Below are 18,552 nucleotides of genomic sequence, written 5' to 3'. Positions count from 1 at the left end.
TCCTACAGGGAGAAACCCTAATTATTCTACCACTTTTAATTGCATTTGCCGTACCTTCATTAATTAATATGCACGACTGATGACATTGTTCAGCCAGAGGCCGTTCAAAAGCAGCATCACAGACTAACCCACAGACACAGACAGACAGACTGACTCCCTATAGGCTGAATGACTGGAACAGCACATTACCCCTGGCCCTGATCCTATTGGAGTGAGCCGCCCAATACGCACAAACACACACACGCACGCACACACACTTTGGGACACTTTTTCGAAGTGTGTGTGTTTGTGTGTGTGTGTGAGTGCGTGCCTGTGCCACTGTAAAAGTACAGTATCAGACTACAATTACATATATCATCACCTTCCTTCTCTCTCTCTCTCCTCTCTTTATCTCTCTCCCTCTCTCCTCCCTCCTTTCCATATTTTTCTTTCTCATCTCTCCTCTCGCTATCTCTCGATCTCTCCCTCTATCTATGTTATATAATATAGAGTCCATTACATCAGATTGAATGTGTGAAACAGAAGTGGTAGCCAGGCCCTGCAATGTGTGCTACAGGAGGACAGAGACAGGATAAGGTATCTAGAGCAGCAGCCCAACACACACACACTCTTGCATAGACATTTACACCCATCTGGCCAAGCCCTGTCGACATAATAACCTCCCTCCACGCAGTTGCAGTACAGTGTGGAATAGACTTGACACACACACACACACACACACACACACACAGAACAGATCACGTAACAAAGACACAGACAGACCATCGACTGTGAGGAAATAAAAAGGTTAGTTTTTAAGCGACGGCTCATTAAGATCAAATTCCTATCATAATCTACATATCATATTATTATAAATGAGACTACGAGGCCTACATTAAAACACATTTGTTCAGATACACTGACTGCGCTCCCTAAAACCAAAATCAAATAGTCACTTTAGTTATGCAAGCCTGACAATACAGAACATATACAGAACATTGGGTATTGTTTTCATGGATAAACGTTGTAGTTTCCTTCATATAATTAAGGGCGACTGAGAAGAGAGTTGTGATGGTATGGTAGTCATTACTCATCAATGGCACTCAGTCCTCTGTACTGAACATATGGAGCTAGCAGACTACTGTCGTACCACTAACTCACTGAATATGGAACAGTGGCAATTAGTCAATAAACATGTTCAACATGAGCTGACAGTGACACTGAATACACTTCCCAATGAATAATGCAAAGGTGATTTGACTATCCCTGACATAACTCGGTGCTTCCCAAATGGCAGTCTATTCCCTATATAGTGCACGATTTTTGGCCAGAGCCAAAAGTATATTCCCTATATAGAGCAATACTATATAGGGAATAGGTTGCCTTTTCAGATTGCCCCCTAGTGTACTGTATGAGAGTTGAAAGAGAGAGAGGAGGAGGAAGAGTGTTCCTACCTTTCTCACTGACAGACTCACTCTCTATCTCCACATCCTCACAGCTGGTGTACTCCGGCGTGGTGGCCAGTTCCTCCTCCGAGCTGCTCAGGGACACCTGCCGCATCTTACCCCCCTTTTTGGTTTTGTGGGGCTTTGGTGGCGGCGGCCGGATGGACTCAGACTGGTCAGAGCTCAGAGAGTCGTTCCTCAACATGGTGTCCATCTTCTCCCTCTTGGTCTTCCTGACAGCAGAGCTGGGGTCCAGATAATCATGACCCCTGAACCCTATTGGCTCCCCTGGCCCCCGCCTCATGTCCCCTGACCTGTCCCCCAGCACGGGGCTGCGGTGTGGGGTGGGGGGGCTGTGGTTGGAGGTCCGGTGGTGGCCTCCAGGGGTGGGGGAGTTTCTGTCCATGGAGTAGGAGCGTTGGCCCACCATGGGTGGCCGGCGCTCGGTCAGGTGCTGTCTGGACAGGCGGATAGGTCCCTGGGGCTCGTCCTGCTCCGTGTAGGCCAGAGACACATCACTGTGGCGCCTCTCGTGTCTGGCCCGGCCCACCTCAGCATGCATCCTCATCTGCTCCTCGTAGGGCTGGGGCTTGACGGGGTAACGGGCCAGGTTGGGGTCGGAGCGGTAGCGTGTCTGGTACTCCTCCTGGCGCTGGCGCTGCAGCTCATACTCACTGGGCTGCCCGTCTAGAGGGTAGGGCCCGTCCTGGTCCAGAGGGTAGTCCTCCTGGGAGCGCCAGCGGCCACGCCCACCACGGTACTCCCCCCGTGCCGCCTCAGCGTCTTGGTACCTCCGTGGGGCCCCACGCCGAGGGTCCCCATCCCCGTAGTCGGACGGTGATCTGGGCATGGTGCCGTCCCCCGGGGCATACTGACCCCGCTCCTCCCTTTGGTCGTATTTTTGGTTTGTATCCCTGGATGCTGATGGGCTTCGTTTCCTGTCCGTCAAAGAAAAAGACTGTTAGTGAGCGAGTCAAGTAGGAGGGGAAATTCTCTGAGTCAGAACAGGGTTTTAAAAGGCTGTATATTATATTGTAGAATCACATTGAGCTTGAGTATCATTATATCACCAGCAGAAAAACTCACTGATGCTTAGGATGAAAGATCTACAGGGCTTTCTGCTCTGCTTTACCTGCCTTCTAAACCCACTCCAAACATAGCAGGTCCCTAGACAGGGTAGCCACCAGTGTGTGTGTGTGTGTGTGTGTGTGTGTGTGTGTGTGTGTGTGTGTGTGTGTGTGTGTGTGTGTGTGTGTGTGTGTGTACACTCCACACTGCGTGGGCCTCATAGACGGCTGATGAAAGGCTTAGCTACAGTAGCTGTCACATAACAGGGCTGGAGCTGGGGGGTTTTGAGCTGGAGGTTTGGGAAGAAGACTCCTGCACTTCTTTGACTCTCTTCACTAAAAATATATCTAGGAGCCCTAAGATGGCAGCCAGACCCAAAGACAAGATATCCCTGAAAAGGCAAGTCACTTTTCAGAAACCAAGCAGCCTTTAAAAAAAGTCTCAAAACAGGAAATAGTTTCACCATCACAACTGATGTTATTTCTGTAAGGAGTCACAGTCTGTACAAATACATTCAACATGATATTCTACCGGTACACTATTATGTATTGATCTATAATATGTTTCCATTTCCTCTTGGTTACTATGTGGATACTATAGGTCATCTTTCATATTCATGTTCATTCCATCTGATTACCGTGTTGGTGTAAAGCGGATAAATGATGATTATTGCAATGCATTTCAAACAGCTAGATGGCACATGATTAACGACAGACGTTCCCTGAGAACGGCCCGTTTGTGTTTTCAAATTAAAAGTGTGTTTGTGCGTGTGTGCCTGCGTGCGTGCGTGCGCACGTACGTACGTGTGCGAGAGAGTGAGAGAGAAAGAGAGAGAGTCTGTGCTATGATAAACGACACTGTTCCCCAGCGTTGGGATGTGTTGTCTGCTGTCTGGAGAGGGAGGGGCCAGGCGTTTGGGAGGGAGGAGTGTGTGGTCTGTGTAGCTTATCCAGTAATAATGTGCCTAAGTTAGGAGCATGCTGGGAAAAAGGGATTATTAACAATCTCATTTCGACTTTGAGAAGACGAGTAGGAGAGGAGGAGAGGAAGAAAGGAGAAGAGAGGGGGAGAGGAAGAGAGGAGGAGAGAAGGAAAGGAGGAGAGGGGTAATGGAAGAGAAGAGGAGAGACTTCTTCCCTAATTATATCGGTCCCCTCCATCCCCATGGAAAACCACTGCTGTGCTCCACACACAGCCAGTAGAGTCACATAGACAGACAGAACTAGCCTTCTGTAGTCGCTGCACTGAGCTAGAATACTGTGAAGCCAGGACGGGAGAGCAGGATCATATGAAACACTTTTTAAATCTCAACTACTGTATTCACACCTGAACTGTACTCGCACCTGTACAGCACTGTTCCAAGAATATTTTCCCACCAGACATGAAGTATTATCTATTGACAGTAAATAATAGAGCAGCAGCCACCATTTTGTTTTTGTCACTATGTTATTTGGGCCAAATGTAATATGTCATAACTGGTTCAGGATTTGTGGTATATTATGTACTCCTCCATAATCCCAAAGACAGCGTCTACATCCCAAATGGCACCTTATTCCCTTTATAGTGCGCTACCTTTGACCAGAGGTCTACGGGCCCTGTTCAGAAGTAGCGTACTATAAAGGGATTAGGGTGCCATTTGGGACACACTACAGTATATCCAGCAGTCATTGAAGGGGGAACGGGGGAAGTAGGATGTGGCTGAGGAGCCCTGGCTGTGAACAGCCCTGTATGTTAATGCTTTCCATTTGTCCAAACCACACTATTCACAAATCATACCTCTTTTTCTACTTTTTACCTCAGGAAAGAAAGAAAGTAATGACATGTTAGGACTCAAATGCTTTCTGAGTTGTCTTAATTTAGTATGTTACAACCTGCCAATACATTTCCAACAGCAGGTTCATTAATGGTCATGTTTTTGACCCAGTCATGTAGTGTTCTGAACTCTACAGTCTGAGGCATTATGTATAAGTCTTCCAGACAATAACAGACCGCTGATACATTGAGAAAACCAAGGTGAGGCGGCGGCAGGGATGATGATATGGCAGAGTACAGTAGACTGGCTGAGTGACTGGATGGAATGCGCAGGGTGTACTGTATGTGTGTATGTGTGTGGGGGGGGGGGGTATTGTCAGCATGTCTCTGTAAGACAGGCATGGTGATGAAGGAGGTGTGTGTGTTAGAGTATCATGGGGGAAGGGGTTGTACTGATTACACTAGGAAATGCTTCAGTAAGAGTTATTAGTATGTCCAAAGGGCCCCTGGCCAATGCTCCCTCAGGACTACTACTGTTGTGAAAAACCACACACACACACACACACACACACACACACACACACACACACACACACACACACACACACACACACACACACACACACACACACACACACACACACATACCCCCCCTCGACAAGCCCTGACTCTACTTGACACAAATATCCCATAATGTGTAGTCCTGTTTAGCCCTGGATGCCCTTTGTGTCCAGACCAGAGTCAATAGCAGCTACTACTACATCTGCCTACAGCATCATGCTAGTGTCCTCAGCGCAACACAACACCACTCTGCTGTGGATGATCTGTACATTATCTCCCTCCCTGTAAATGTATCTGGAATACATGTTGTATAATAAGACATATATTGACATCAGTATAGGACCTCTGACTGACTGGCTGTGGTAGTGGAAAAGGTTTTCTTTGGTGATGTCACTCTGTGCTCTCCTGCTGCTCCCAGCTCCCATATGACACAGTCCCATGAGCTTATGTTTGCATTCAAACCCCTATTCAAATTGCTGTCCGACAAACGGACGGACCGACTGAGGTATGGACTGAGGGACTGACTGAAGGGCTGACTTAGGGACGGACGGAGGGGCTAACTTAGGGACGGACGGAGGGGCTGACTTAGGGACGGACGGAGGGGCTGACTTAGGGACGGACGGAGGGGCTGACTTAGGGACGGACGGAGGGGCTGACTTAGGGACGGACGGAGGGGCTGACTTAGGGACGGACGGAGGGGCTGACTTAGGGACATACATACATACATACATACATACATACATACATACATACATACATACATACATACATACATACATACATACATACATACATACATACATACATACATACATACATACATACATACATACATACATACATGAAGACAGGAAGACAGGAAGACATGGGGAGAGAGAGGAGTTCAGCTCTCTCATAGAATAGCCGGTATGATACAGTGGCAGTGAGCATTGTGCAGTCAGAGAGCATTGTCCAAAACCCAAGCTGCCAGTGCAGTATGGGAGCTAGGAGGATGGGATAGTGACGTCATTCAGAAGCAGACAATGATTCATCCACCAGCCTCTCAGCCTACCGTCGGAAATCTGAACTGCGTAGCGTAGTGATGTAAGCACTGGCATGGCATTGAAGTGCATTCACACTGCATAAGGAGCCTAATCTGCTGCTGGGCTGAGCCTGGGACAGCCAGTGAATCAAATCAAATGTTATTTGTCACATGCGCCAAATACAACAAGTGTAGACCTTACTGTGAAATGCTTACTTACGAGCCCTTAACCAACAATGCAGTTTTAAGAAAAACGATTTACTAAATAAACTAAAGTAAAAAATAAAAGAGCAACAATAAAATAACAATAACTAAGCTATATACAGGGGGTACCGGTACCGAGTCAATGTGGAGGCTATATACAGAGGGTACCGGTACCGAGTCAATGTGTGGGGGTACATGTTAGTCGAGGTAATTGAGGTAATATGTAAATGTAGGTAGGGGTAAAGTGACTATGCATAGATAGAGAATAAACAGCGAGTAGCAGCAGCGTAAAAAAGGGAGGGGGGGGGGGGTCAATGCAAATAGTCCAGGTAGCCATTTGATTAGCTGATCAACAGTCATATGGCCTGGGGGTAGAAGCTGCTCAGAAGCCTTTTGGACCTGGACTTGGCGCTCCGGTACCGCTTGCCGTGCAGAGCAGAGAGAACACTATGACTAGGGTGGTTGTAGTCTTTGGTCATTTTTGGGGCCTTCCTCTGACACTGCCTGGTATAGAGGTCCTGGATGGCAGGAAGATTGGCCCCAGTGACGTACAGGGTTGTACGCACTACCCTCTGTAGCGCCTTGCGGTCGGGTGGCCGAGCAGTTGCCATACCAGGCGGTGATGCAACCAGTCAGGATGCTCTCGATGGTGCAGCTGTAGAACCTTTTGAGGATCTGAGGACCCATGCCAAATCTTTGTCTCTTGACGGGGAATAGGCGTGGTGTGTACTCTTCACAACTGTCTTGGTGTGTTTGGACTATGATAGAGAGTTGGTGATGTGGACACCACAAGCTCTCAACCTGCTCCACTACAGCCCTGTCGATGAGAATGGGGACGTGCTCGGCCGTCCTTTTCCTGTAATCCACGATCAGCTCCTTTGTCTTGCTCACATTGAGGGAGAGGTTGTTGTCCTGGCACCACACTGCCAGTTCTCTGACCTCCTCCCTATAGGCTGTCTCATCGCTGTCAGTGATCAGGCCTACCACCGTTGTGTCGTCTGCAAACTTAATGATGGTATTGGAGTCGTGCTTGGCCACGCAGTCGTGGGTGAACAGGGAGTATAGGACGGGACTAAGCACACACCACTGAGGGGCCCATGTGTTGAGGATCAGCATGGCAGATGTGTTGTTGCCTACAATTAACACCTGGGGACGGCCAGTCAGGAAGTCCAGGATCCAGTTGCAGAGGGAGGTGTTTAGTCCCAGGGTACTTAGCTTATTGATGGACTTTGAGGGTAATACGGTGTTAAACGCTGCGCTATATTCAATATAGTCGTGCATTCTCACGCAGGTGTTCCTTTTGTCCAGGTGGGAAAGGGCAGTGTTGAGTGCAATAGAGATTGAGTCATCTGTGGATCTGTTGGGGCGGTATGAAAATTGGGGTGGGTTTAGGGGTTCTGGGATGATAGTGTTGATTTGAGCCGTGGCCAGCATTTCAAAGCACTTCATGGCTACAGATGAGTGCTACGGGTCGGTGGTCAATTAGGCAGGTTACCTTGGTGTTCTTGGGCACAGGGACTATGGTGGTCTGCTTGAAACATGTAGGTTTTACAGACTCAGCCAGGGACAGGTTGAAAATGTCAATGAAGACAATTGGCCAGTTGGTCAGTGCATGCTTGGAGTACATGTCCTGGTAAATTAGCTCGTCTGTTACGCTTGTGTCACTGGGCAGCTTGCGGCTGGGCTACCCTTCGTAGTCCATAAAACTTTGCAAGCCCTGCCACATCCGACGAGCGTCGTAGCCGGTGTAGTAGGATTCAATATTAGTCCTGTATTTACGCTTTGCCTGTTTGATGGTGCATCTGAGGGCATAGCGGGATTTCTTATAAGCGTCCGGGTTAGAGTCCCGCACCTTGAAAGCGGCAGATCTACTCTTTAGCTCAGTGAAGATGTTGCTTCCGGTTGGGGTATGTACAGTTGAAGTCGAAAGTTTACAGACACCTTAGCCAAATACATTTAAATTCAGTTTTTTACAATTCCTGACATTTAATCCTAGTAAAAAGTGCCTGTCTTAGGTCAGTTAGGATCACCACTTTATTTTAAGAATGTGAAATGTCAGAATAATGTCACATTCCCAGTGGGTCAGAAGTTTACATATACTCAATTAGTATTTGGTAGCATTGCCTTTAAATTGTTTAACTTGGGTCAAACATTACGGGTAGCCTTCCCCAAGCTTCCCACAATAAGTCGGGTGAATTTTGGCCCATTCCTCCTGACAGAGTTGGTGTAACTTAGTCAGGTTTGTAGGTCTCCTTGCTCGCACACACTTTTTCAGTTCTGCCCACAAATGTTCTATAGGATTGAGATCAGGGCTTTGTGATGTCCCTCCTGCAGCAAAGCCCCCCCACAACATGATGCTGCCACATCCGGGCTTCACGATTGGGATGGTGTTCTTCGGCTTGCAAGACTCTCCCTTTTTCCTCCAAACATAACAATGGTCATTATGGCCAAACAGTTCTATTTTTGTTTCATCAGACCAGAGGACATTTCTCCAAAAAGTACGGTCTTTGTCCCCATAGCCTGGCTTTTTTATGGCGGTTTTGGAGCAGTGGCTTCTTCCTTGCTGAGCGGCCTTTCAGGTTATGTCGATATAGGTCTCGTTTTACTGTGGATAGAGATACTTTTGTACCTGTTTCCTCCAGCATCTTCCTTTGCTGTTGTTCTGGGATTGATTTGCACTTTTCACACCAAAGTACGTTCATCTCTAGGAGACAGAATGCGTCTTCTTCCTTAGCGGTATGACGGCTGTGTGGTCCCATGGTGTTTATACTTGCGTACTATTGTTTGTACAGATGAATGTGGTACCTTCAGGCGGTGAGAAATTGCTCCCAAGGATGAACCAGACTTGTGGAGGGCTACAATTCGTTTTCTGAGGTCTTGGCTGATTTCTTTTGATTTTCCCATGATGCCAAGCAAAGAGGCACGGAGCTTGAAGGTTGGCCTTGAAATACATCCACAGGTACACCTCCAATTGACTGAAATTATGTCAATTAGCCTATCAGAAGCTTCTAAAGCCTTGACATCATTTTCTGGAATTTTCCAAGATGTTTAAAGGCACAGTCAACTTATGTAAACGTGTATGTAAACGTCTGACCCACTGGAATTGTGATATAGTGAATTATAAGTTAAATAATCTGTCTGTAAACAATTGTTGGAAAAATGACTTGTGTCACGCACAAAGTAGATGTCCTAACCGACTTGCCAAAACTATAGTTTGTTAACAAGAAAGTTGTGGAGTGGTTGAAAAACAAGTTTTAATGACTCCAACCTAAGTGTATGTAAACTTCCGACTTCAACTGTAAGTACGGTCACTGTGGGGACAACGTCATCGATGTACATATTGATGAAGCCGGTGACTGATGTGGTATACTCCTCAATGCCATTCGATGAGTCCAGGAACATATTCCAGTCTGTGTTAGCAAAACAGTCCTATAGCTTAGCATCTGCATCATCTGACCACTTCCGTATTGAGCGAGTCACTGGTACTTCCTGCGTTACTTTTTGCTTGTAAGAGGGAATCAGGAGGATAGAATTATGGTCAGATTTGCCAAATGGAGGGTGAGGGGAAGCTGTGTGTTCTATACTAACATAGGTCTACAGATGTTCTAGAATGGTCTAGATAGAATGGTTTAGATAGAACATTAGATTGATTGTTCAGAGGATAACATGTTAAGATGGTGCTGACAGATATGGCAGCTCTGCTTCTAGCTCCTTAGCAACTTTGCAGTATTTCGTTTTTTTGTGTGTTATTTCTTACATTATTAGCCCAGATCTTTTTTGTGTTATTACATACTGCTGGAAATAACTTCTGGATTTCAGAGCGGTGGAAATTCACCAGCATGATGACCAGTTTTTGTACCCCCCCAGGCAATTGAACTTATTCCAGAGGCTGCTCCAAAACACCGCCGGCGGAGTGGACTTCTAGTCCAAATCAGGAGGCATGCACACCATCCACCTTTTCTGAGTATATTACTCGCTAATGTTCAGTCTCTGTGTCACGTCCTGACCATAGAAAGATGTTATTTTCTATGGTAGAGTAGGTCAGGGCGTGACAGGTTTTTTTTCTATGTTTTCTATTTCTATGTTGTCAGGTTCTAGTTTTGTATTTCTATGTTGGTGTTTTGTTTGGGATGATCTCCAATTAGAGGCAGCTGGTCCTCGTTGTTTCTAATTGGAGATCATACTTAAGTAGGGTTTTTTTCCACCTGGGTTTGTGGGAGATTATTTCTGAGTTAGTGTATGTTTCTTCTCTGCGTCACGGTTTGTTGTTTTTGTTCGTTCAGTTTATTTGTGTATGTATTGCAAAGTTTCACAGTGAAAATAAAATGTGGAACGACACACACGCTGCACTTTGGTCTGCTTCTCCTTACAACAACCGTGACACACTGGATAATAAAGTAGACGAGCTCAGGGCGGGGATCTCCTTCCAGAGAGACATCAGGGATTGTAACATACTCTGTTTCACTGAAAAAATGGCTCTCTCGGGACATACAGTCCCTGTCCATACAGCCAGCTGGGTTCTCAGTACATCGCGCAGACAGGAATAAAGAACTCTCCTGGAAGAAGAAAGGCGGGGGTGTATGTTTCATGATTAACTACCCATGTTGTGATTGTGATAACATACAGAAACTGAAGTCCTTTTGTTCACCTGACCTAAAACAACTCACAATCAAATGCCGACCGTAATACCTCCCAAAATAATTATCTTCGGTTATAGTCACAGCCGTGTATATTCCCCCTCAAGCCGATACCACGACAGCCCTCAAAGAACTACACTGGACTTCATACAAACCACATATCCTGAGGCCCCATTTATTGTATCTGGGGATTTTAACAAAGCAAATTTGAGGAAAACGCTACTGAAGTTCTTCCAACACATTGACTGTAGTACTCGCTCTGGAAAAACACTGGACCACTGTTACTCAACTTTTCGAAATGCCTACAAGGCTCTCCCCCTCCCTCCCTTCGGCAAATCTGATCACGACTCCATTTTGCTCCTCCCTTCCTACAGGCAGAAACTCAAACAGGAAGTACCCGTGCTAAGGTCTATTCAACGCTGGTCTGACCAATTGGAATCCATGCTTACAGATTGTTTTGATCACACAGACTGGAATATGTTCTGGGTAGCCTCTGACAATAACATTGACGAATACATGGATACGGTGACTGAGTTCTTCAATCAGTGTATAGGAGATGTTGTACCCACTGTGACTATTAAAACCTACCCAAACCAGAAACCGTGTATAGATGGCAGCATTCGTGCAAACCTGAAAGCACGAACCACTGCATTTAACCATGACAGGGAATATGGCCGTATACAAACAGTGTAGTTATTCCCTCCGTAAGGCAATCAAATAGGCATAACGTCAGTACAGAGACAAAGTGGAGCCACAATTCAACGGCTCAGACACAAGACGTATGTGGCCGGGACTACAGACAATCACGAACTACAAAGGGAAAACCAGCCACGTCGCGGACACCGACGTCTTGTTTCCGGACAAGCTAAACTTTGCCCGCTTTAAGGATAACACAGTGCCACCGACGTGGCCCACTACCAAGGACTGTGGGCTCTCCTTCTCCGTGGCCGACGTGAGTAAGACATTTAAGCGTGTTAACCCTCGCAAGGCTGCCGGCCCAGACAGCATCCCGAGCCGTGTCCTCAGAGCATGCGCGGACCAGCTGGCTGGAGTGTTTACGGACATATTCAATCACCCTATCCCAGTTTGCTGTCCCCACTTGCTTCAAGATATTCACCATTGTTCCTGTACCCAAGAAAGCAAAGGCCAATGAACTAAATGACTATCGCCCTGTAGCATTTACTTCTATCATCATTAAGTGCTTTGAGAGGCTAGTCAAGGATCATATCACCTCTACCTTACCTGACACCCTAGATCCACTTCAATTTGCTTACCGCCCCAATAGATCCACAGATGATGCAATCGCCATCACACTGCCCTATCTCATCTGGACAAAAAGAATACCTATGTAAGAATGCTGTTCATTCACTACAGCTCAGCATTCAACAACATAGTACTCTCCAAGCTCATCATTAAGCTCGGAGCCCTGGGTCTGAACCCCGCCATGTGCAACTGGGTCCTCGCCTTCCTGACGGGCCGCCCCCAGGTGGTGAAAGTAGGAAACATCTCCTCCACTTCACTGATCCTCAACACAGGGGCCCCACAAGGTGCGTCCTCAGCCCCCTCCTGTTCTCCCTGTTCACCCATGACTGCGTGGACATGCACGTCTCCAACTCAATCATCAAGTTTGCAGATGACACAACAGTAATAGGCCTGATCACCATCAATGACGAGACAGCCTACAGGGAGGAGGTGAAGGGCCTGGAAGAGTGGTGCCAGGAAAATAACCTCTCACTCATCGTCAAAAAAACTAAAGGAGCTGATTGTGGACTTCAGGAAACAGCAGAGGGAGCACGCCCCCATCCACATCGACGGGACCACAGTGGAGAAAGTGGAAAGTTCCTTCGCGTACACATCACTGAGGATCTGAAATGGTCCACCCACACAGACAGTGTGGTGAAGAAGGCGCAACAGCGCCTCGTGGGAATTCAACCTCAGGAGACTGAAGAAACATGGCTTTGCCCCTAAAACCCTCACAACCTTTTAGAGATGCACAATTGAGAGCATCCTGTCGGGCTGTATCACCGCCTGGTACGGCAACTGCCATCAGACTGTTAAATAGCCATCACTAGCCGGCTTCCACCTGGTTAAACAACCCTGCAACTTAGAGGCTGCTGCCCTATAAACATAGACTTGGAATCACTGGCCACATTAATAATGGAACACTAGTCACTTGAATAATGTTTACATACTGTTTTACTCATCTCATATGTATATTCAGTATTCTAGTCTACTGTATTTTAGTCAATCTAATATTTATATATTTCTTAATTCCATTCTTTTACTTTTAGATTTGTGTGTATTGTTGTGAATTGTTAGATACTACTGCACTGTTGGAGCTAGGAACACAAGCATTTCACTACACCCGCAATAACATCTGCTAAATATGTGTATGTGACCAATAAAATTGGATTTGATTTAAATGTGGTGCTCTTTAACATGGCATAGCATGTGACTGGTGGTATATAGGTTGAGTGTTAGCGTGTGTGTGTGTGTGTGTGTGTGTGTGTGTGTGTGTGTGTGTGTGTGTGTGTGTGTGTGTGTGTGTGTGTGTGTGTGTGTGTGTGTGTGTGTGGTGATGATTAAGTGTTTTCTGGGGCTCCAGCAGGATGCCCTCTGTGGTGACAAATCATGAACGTTTGATGCAGGTTGTCCTAAAAACGGGGTTATCAAACATACATTATTGGGAACATCTGCAAAACACAGCCTCTGACTGATTTACAGTGAGAGGAGAGAGGAGGTGTGTGTGCTGTTTGCAGGGCTCTAAGCTCCCATCGTTCTCCCGACCTGATCAACCCAGAAACCATCCTTAAGATACTGTGTAGAACCTTTTTTACATGTCAAAGCTGGGAATATAAGGTCAAAGATGGGAGTACAAGGTCAAAGATGGGAGTACAAGGTCAAAGATGGGGATGCTGTACATGCTGCTCTGTTTATATGAACAACATATTGTATGTTACTATCTCTGTCCTGTGTTTGTTTTTGTAATGTCTTTTCACATTTACATTATGCCACAAACTATCCTGAAGTGGACAATAGCAATAAAGCATTGATCTTTGCAACATGAACATAGCATAACAAGGGCGCTATAGTTTAGTTTCAACAAAGATTCATAAGGTGTTCTTAGATTAGAATTAGAGAAGGCAGGCCTTTTTCACTGTTTCCCGGGGCTATGCTGATATTCCATTAAAAACCAAAGGAATGTCACAACAGGAAAGATCAATAAGGGAAAGTCAATGAGAAAGCTATCAGTGACTGATGTACCCTTCATGGTTACTGCTGGTTTCACACTTGCAATCACATACATACGTACATACATACGTACATACATACATACGTACATACATACGTACATACATACGTACGTACATACGTACATACATACATACATACATACATATGTACATACGTACATACATACATACATACGTACATACGTACACTGACACGCACCAACACCGACACACAGAGACACACACACACAGAATTCCCTTCCTTAAACCCCCTACTTTATGTCAGAGCAGACAGAATTCTATGTTCATACTGCTATTAGTGCAGGGCTAATAATAATCAACTGTACTAGAGAGCATCTCACCAGTACCCTTTTCTCTCTGCTGAGGCCAGCCAAGAGGAGCTGTACTGGACTGGCCTGGTTACTAGTGATGGGGAAAACACATTTGGCAGTATTATTTTGGACAAAATTAAAAGTATCGATTTAAAAAAAAATATGTTGTTGCTAGGTAGTGTTATCTAGCGCTAGTTGGCTGTATTAGCTTGTACTAGCTTTTTCTCCATCTTCTTTTTAAATAGTAAGCCAACATGTTTTCAGCACTTTTATTTCCATGACAGATCAAAACTTGTTTTTATTATGTCTCTCTCTTGTATATTGAGTAATATATTTGGAACTTCAAATCGCAATAAAATCACCGAATCGAATAGCAATGCATATAGAATAGTGAGAATAGCAATACATATTGTATCGGCACCTAAGTAATATCGTATCGTGAGGTCCCTGGTAATTACCAGCCGTACTGGTTACACATCCATCATAGTGTTAGAAAGGACTATGTGAAAATAAAATATCCACGGTAACGTTTGATTCGGCAAGACGGTAAGAAAAGGTGTCCAACAGTCCTAGTTGAGGTTGACAGCATTGAGGACTGATATGCAACAATAGATTATAAAAACCTTACTGTATTCTACTGTCAGATCCAGGGATGCAGTTCATCTCAAAGCGCTTCCTCGCTGCTCCACGCAAACACATGGCCTTTATCTCTCACTTTTAGTTTTCAACTCCAAAACATCCAAAACAATTCCGTTTCAGACCGAGCCGCTTCGCTGTTTGTTTTCAACCCTCTGTCCTTCTCAGGGACGTCCTTGTGTTATTTCCCTGCTATAGTGAGACTGAGCAAGATGGAGAGGGTCTATGCGTGGACTTTGCACTCCAGTTCCGACTGTGTGATGCACCCGCAGCAGGATCAAGCTGGGGTAGTGCTGAAACATGTTAAATAAGAGAGTGAAAAGCAATCACGGCTAAAACGCGAGCCTGGCCCCCGTGGGGATTGTGCCACCTCTACTTCATGGATAATGGAGAGAAGTCAAATGAAAACAAATGACTAGTGCTGCGTAGCTACAGCTCTCCATCTTACAGCAAATTTGGTCCGCCTAATGACGACCATATATGGTCGGTGGGAGGGAAAAGTCTTTATTGAAATGAGATAAGTGAAAAGACAGGCTGAGTGTTTATGTCTCAACAAAGAGGAATCAGAGACAGACGACCACTCTGGGAAGAGATAGAAAGGAGAAACTACTCAGAGTCCATTTAGAGGCCATGCATCTTCACAGCGACTAGTTCCAAGACTGAGTCCTGTCTGGAGGCCCCCAAGGCTGACACCCAGCCAGCCAATCCTTACTGGTGTTACTACAAGTCTAACACTCACCCAGACAAACCTTACTGGTGTTACTACAAGTCTAACACTCACCCAGCCAATCCCCAGTGGCCTAACTACAGTACAATCCAAGACTCCAAGATGTAAAATTTCGCAGCAACAAAAATGGAGACTTGTGACCCCTCAAAACGCCGTCATGCAAATGATCCAAAATGACATCCATCCAGAATTAGTGGCTTTAGTTTAGAGAGACAGCTCCTTTCATCCTCCCTGTCCAGTCTGCCAGCTGTGTCCTCTCTCTCTTCCCACTGCGACCGTCCTGGCCACACTGCCGGACAGGGGCGATGGGCACCACTTACAGCACGACCTGCTGCTGCTGCAAAGGCTGCTGGGAAGGGAACTGTGGAGGGGTGGAGGCCGGAGAGTTCTGGTTTAATACCCTGGTGTGTGTGTGTGCGCACGTATGTGTGTGTGCCTGGAGGTCGAGCAATGGCGTCCTCTCCAGGAGAGGATTACAGTACTGGATGTTAGCTCCTCTCCTCAGCTGATTACTGGCTGCTAGTCGGTTATCACCCAATGAAACCCAGGCAGGCAGGCAGCATACCCTGTAGATCAGACTGACCTATAATCCCATTCAACAGAGTTGCGCTCTGACCACAATGATCCTCCTGAAACTGAACAAATTATGTCTGTGTCCCAAATGGCACCCTTATCCCCTAAGTAGTGCACTACTTTTGACCCGAGCCCAAAAGTTGTGCTCTATATAGGGAACAGGGTGCCATTTGGGACGCCTCCTATGCATGTTTTCTCCCTCCCCAAAGGGATTTCAGGGCATCAAATATGAGAGACAGAGAGACAGAGAGAGAGATAATCTCTATCTATCTACCATTATTAGTGCGCATCACCAAATGGATCAAAGAGTTTTTCTGAAGCTGCGCCACCATAATGACGTAGCCTCTTCCAATGACCTGTTTTAGCTGTGCCCTTCTCTGGTAGTGGAGGGAGGGAGTGTGGTGGATGGGACTCTGCAATGGGACTCTGCAATGGGACTCTGATTTCCAATAACTCCTCTGTGGGCCTGTTAAGCTGGGTGAGTGAGGACACACAGAGGGAGGAAACAGTAGTACTCTTACTGAATGAGCTGGTCTTTAAAAGGAGTGTTGTGCCAACCAGCCCATCTCCCACCCCCAGCCCCCAGTAAACCCCTGGCCTGCACTGTCTGTCTCTCCCTCAACAACATCTGGGCTGTGTCCCAAATGACACCACAATGCACTACATAGGGAAAGCAGTGCACTATATAGGGAATAGGGTGCAATTTGGGACACATACATGCAGTGTTAACATTTGCAAACCAGAGGGAGACCTGAGACTGTCTCTCAACAGGATGGCATGGATTGTTCTAACGTGGCATTCAATAACATTGTAAACCTATACAGTCCTCTCATACACACAGTGGTGGGACAGCTGGCAACGTTCAGAACATTCTGGATGGAACAGAGCAGACCATATGTCCCATAACACCCCATTCATCACAGCCTGCATAACACACACACACACACACACACACACACACACACACACACACACCATACAAACACACATACGCACACACCATACAACACACACACACACACACACACACACACACACACACACACACACACACACACACACACACACACACACACACACACACACACACACACACACACACTTCTAATTGACCATGGTAGCAGGGCTGCTGCAGGCCTGTGTTTTTATGTCATGTTTATATCATACTCCTGACTTGAAAGCTAAACAGACGTCACACTGCCAACTATGTCTCCTGTTAAGCAGCTAGAGCCACTGCCAAGCTACGTAGGCCGAGCCCAACAGAGAAAAGCATTAAGATGGTACTCTAGTCTATGCTACTGCTTCTCCCTGCAGATAACATGTTATTGTAAGTATCTAACTAACTGTCTGTACATCGTTCAAATTTCAAAAACAGCATCTAGACACTTCTGTCTGCCAAACTGTCTGTCTGTTCACTGGGGTATTCTAGGAGCAGCACACAGTCACACACACAGTCACACACACAGTCACACACAGCAAAGCACACAGTAAAGCACAGCAGTCTCATGGCTGACTGAAAGTAATCAACAGCAGAGACACACCCAATAAACATTTTTGGCAAGTCGAATAAATACATGCGTTTACTGCTCACCTGTGACCAGACTTCACCACATGTGAATCAACTAATCCTTCAAACCAAAACAGGCCAACACCCAACGCTGCTATGGCAGTTGAATATACTGTAAACACATTTAGGTTTACTCTCTACGGGTATTGAAGAGAAATAAGTACATTACAGTACAGTACAGTGCAGTGCAATTCAGTACAGTGCAGTGCAATTCAGTACAATTCAGTACAGTACAGTGCAGTACAGTGCAGTACAGTACAATGCAGTACAGTACAGTACAGTACACTGCAGTACGTACAATGCAGTACAGTGCAGTACGTACAATGCAGTACAGTACAATGCAGTACAGTGCAGTACACATAGCAAGCCTCTGTTCAGCGCTGAGGTCAGCCCTGGACCAGGGGCTTCTCTTTTAAAATGAGTTAACCATTTGAGTTCTATTTTCCAAGTTCTAACTTCCTAGTCTACTGCTGCATGTTGAATACTTGTCAACCATTGTTGATCTCCATACACCAGGCCCTGTACAGAGCATATTGTGACTTGTGACTATTCATAATAGCACATTTTCATTGTAACTCCAGAGTATTGTTTTCTTCCAATGGTAGAAAATGAATTTTCATGCAGGCAGACCCCCTGCCTCCCCACCATCTTCTCTCTCTCGCACTCTTTGATTCTCTCTGAATCTATGTCGGATTCTCTCTCTCTCGCACTCTTGCTCCTTCCGTCTCACACACACTCACACTCACTCACACTCACACACACACACACACACACACACACACACACACACACACACACACACACACACACACACACA

General features: G+C 46.1%; 1 protein-coding gene across 15 annotated transcripts in view; it reads right to left on the bottom strand.

The window, feature by feature from the left end:
- LOC106605391 (regulating synaptic membrane exocytosis protein 2) overlaps positions 1-18,552 on the bottom strand; it is a 215,777-nt gene that overhangs the window by 103,652 nt on the left and 93,573 nt on the right. For 14 of the 15 annotated variants that reach the window (XM_045718553.1, XM_045718551.1, XM_045718558.1 and 11 more), the window contains one exon: positions 1,434-2,362. In XM_045718553.1, coding sequence (XP_045574509.1) covers positions 1,434-2,362 — 929 coding nt within the window. The remainder of the gene's footprint in view (positions 1-1,433; positions 2,363-18,552) is intronic. The other variant, XM_045718555.1, reaches the window with a different exon arrangement.

The sequence above is a fragment of the Salmo salar genome, chromosome ssa05 (assembly GCF_905237065.1).
Source record: "Salmo salar chromosome ssa05, Ssal_v3.1, whole genome shotgun sequence".
In the NCBI taxonomy this organism is placed as follows: domain Eukaryota; kingdom Metazoa; phylum Chordata; class Actinopteri; order Salmoniformes; family Salmonidae; genus Salmo; species Salmo salar.
The sequence above is the reverse complement of the archived record's forward strand: the minus strand, read 5'-3'. Positions and strand labels throughout refer to the sequence as shown.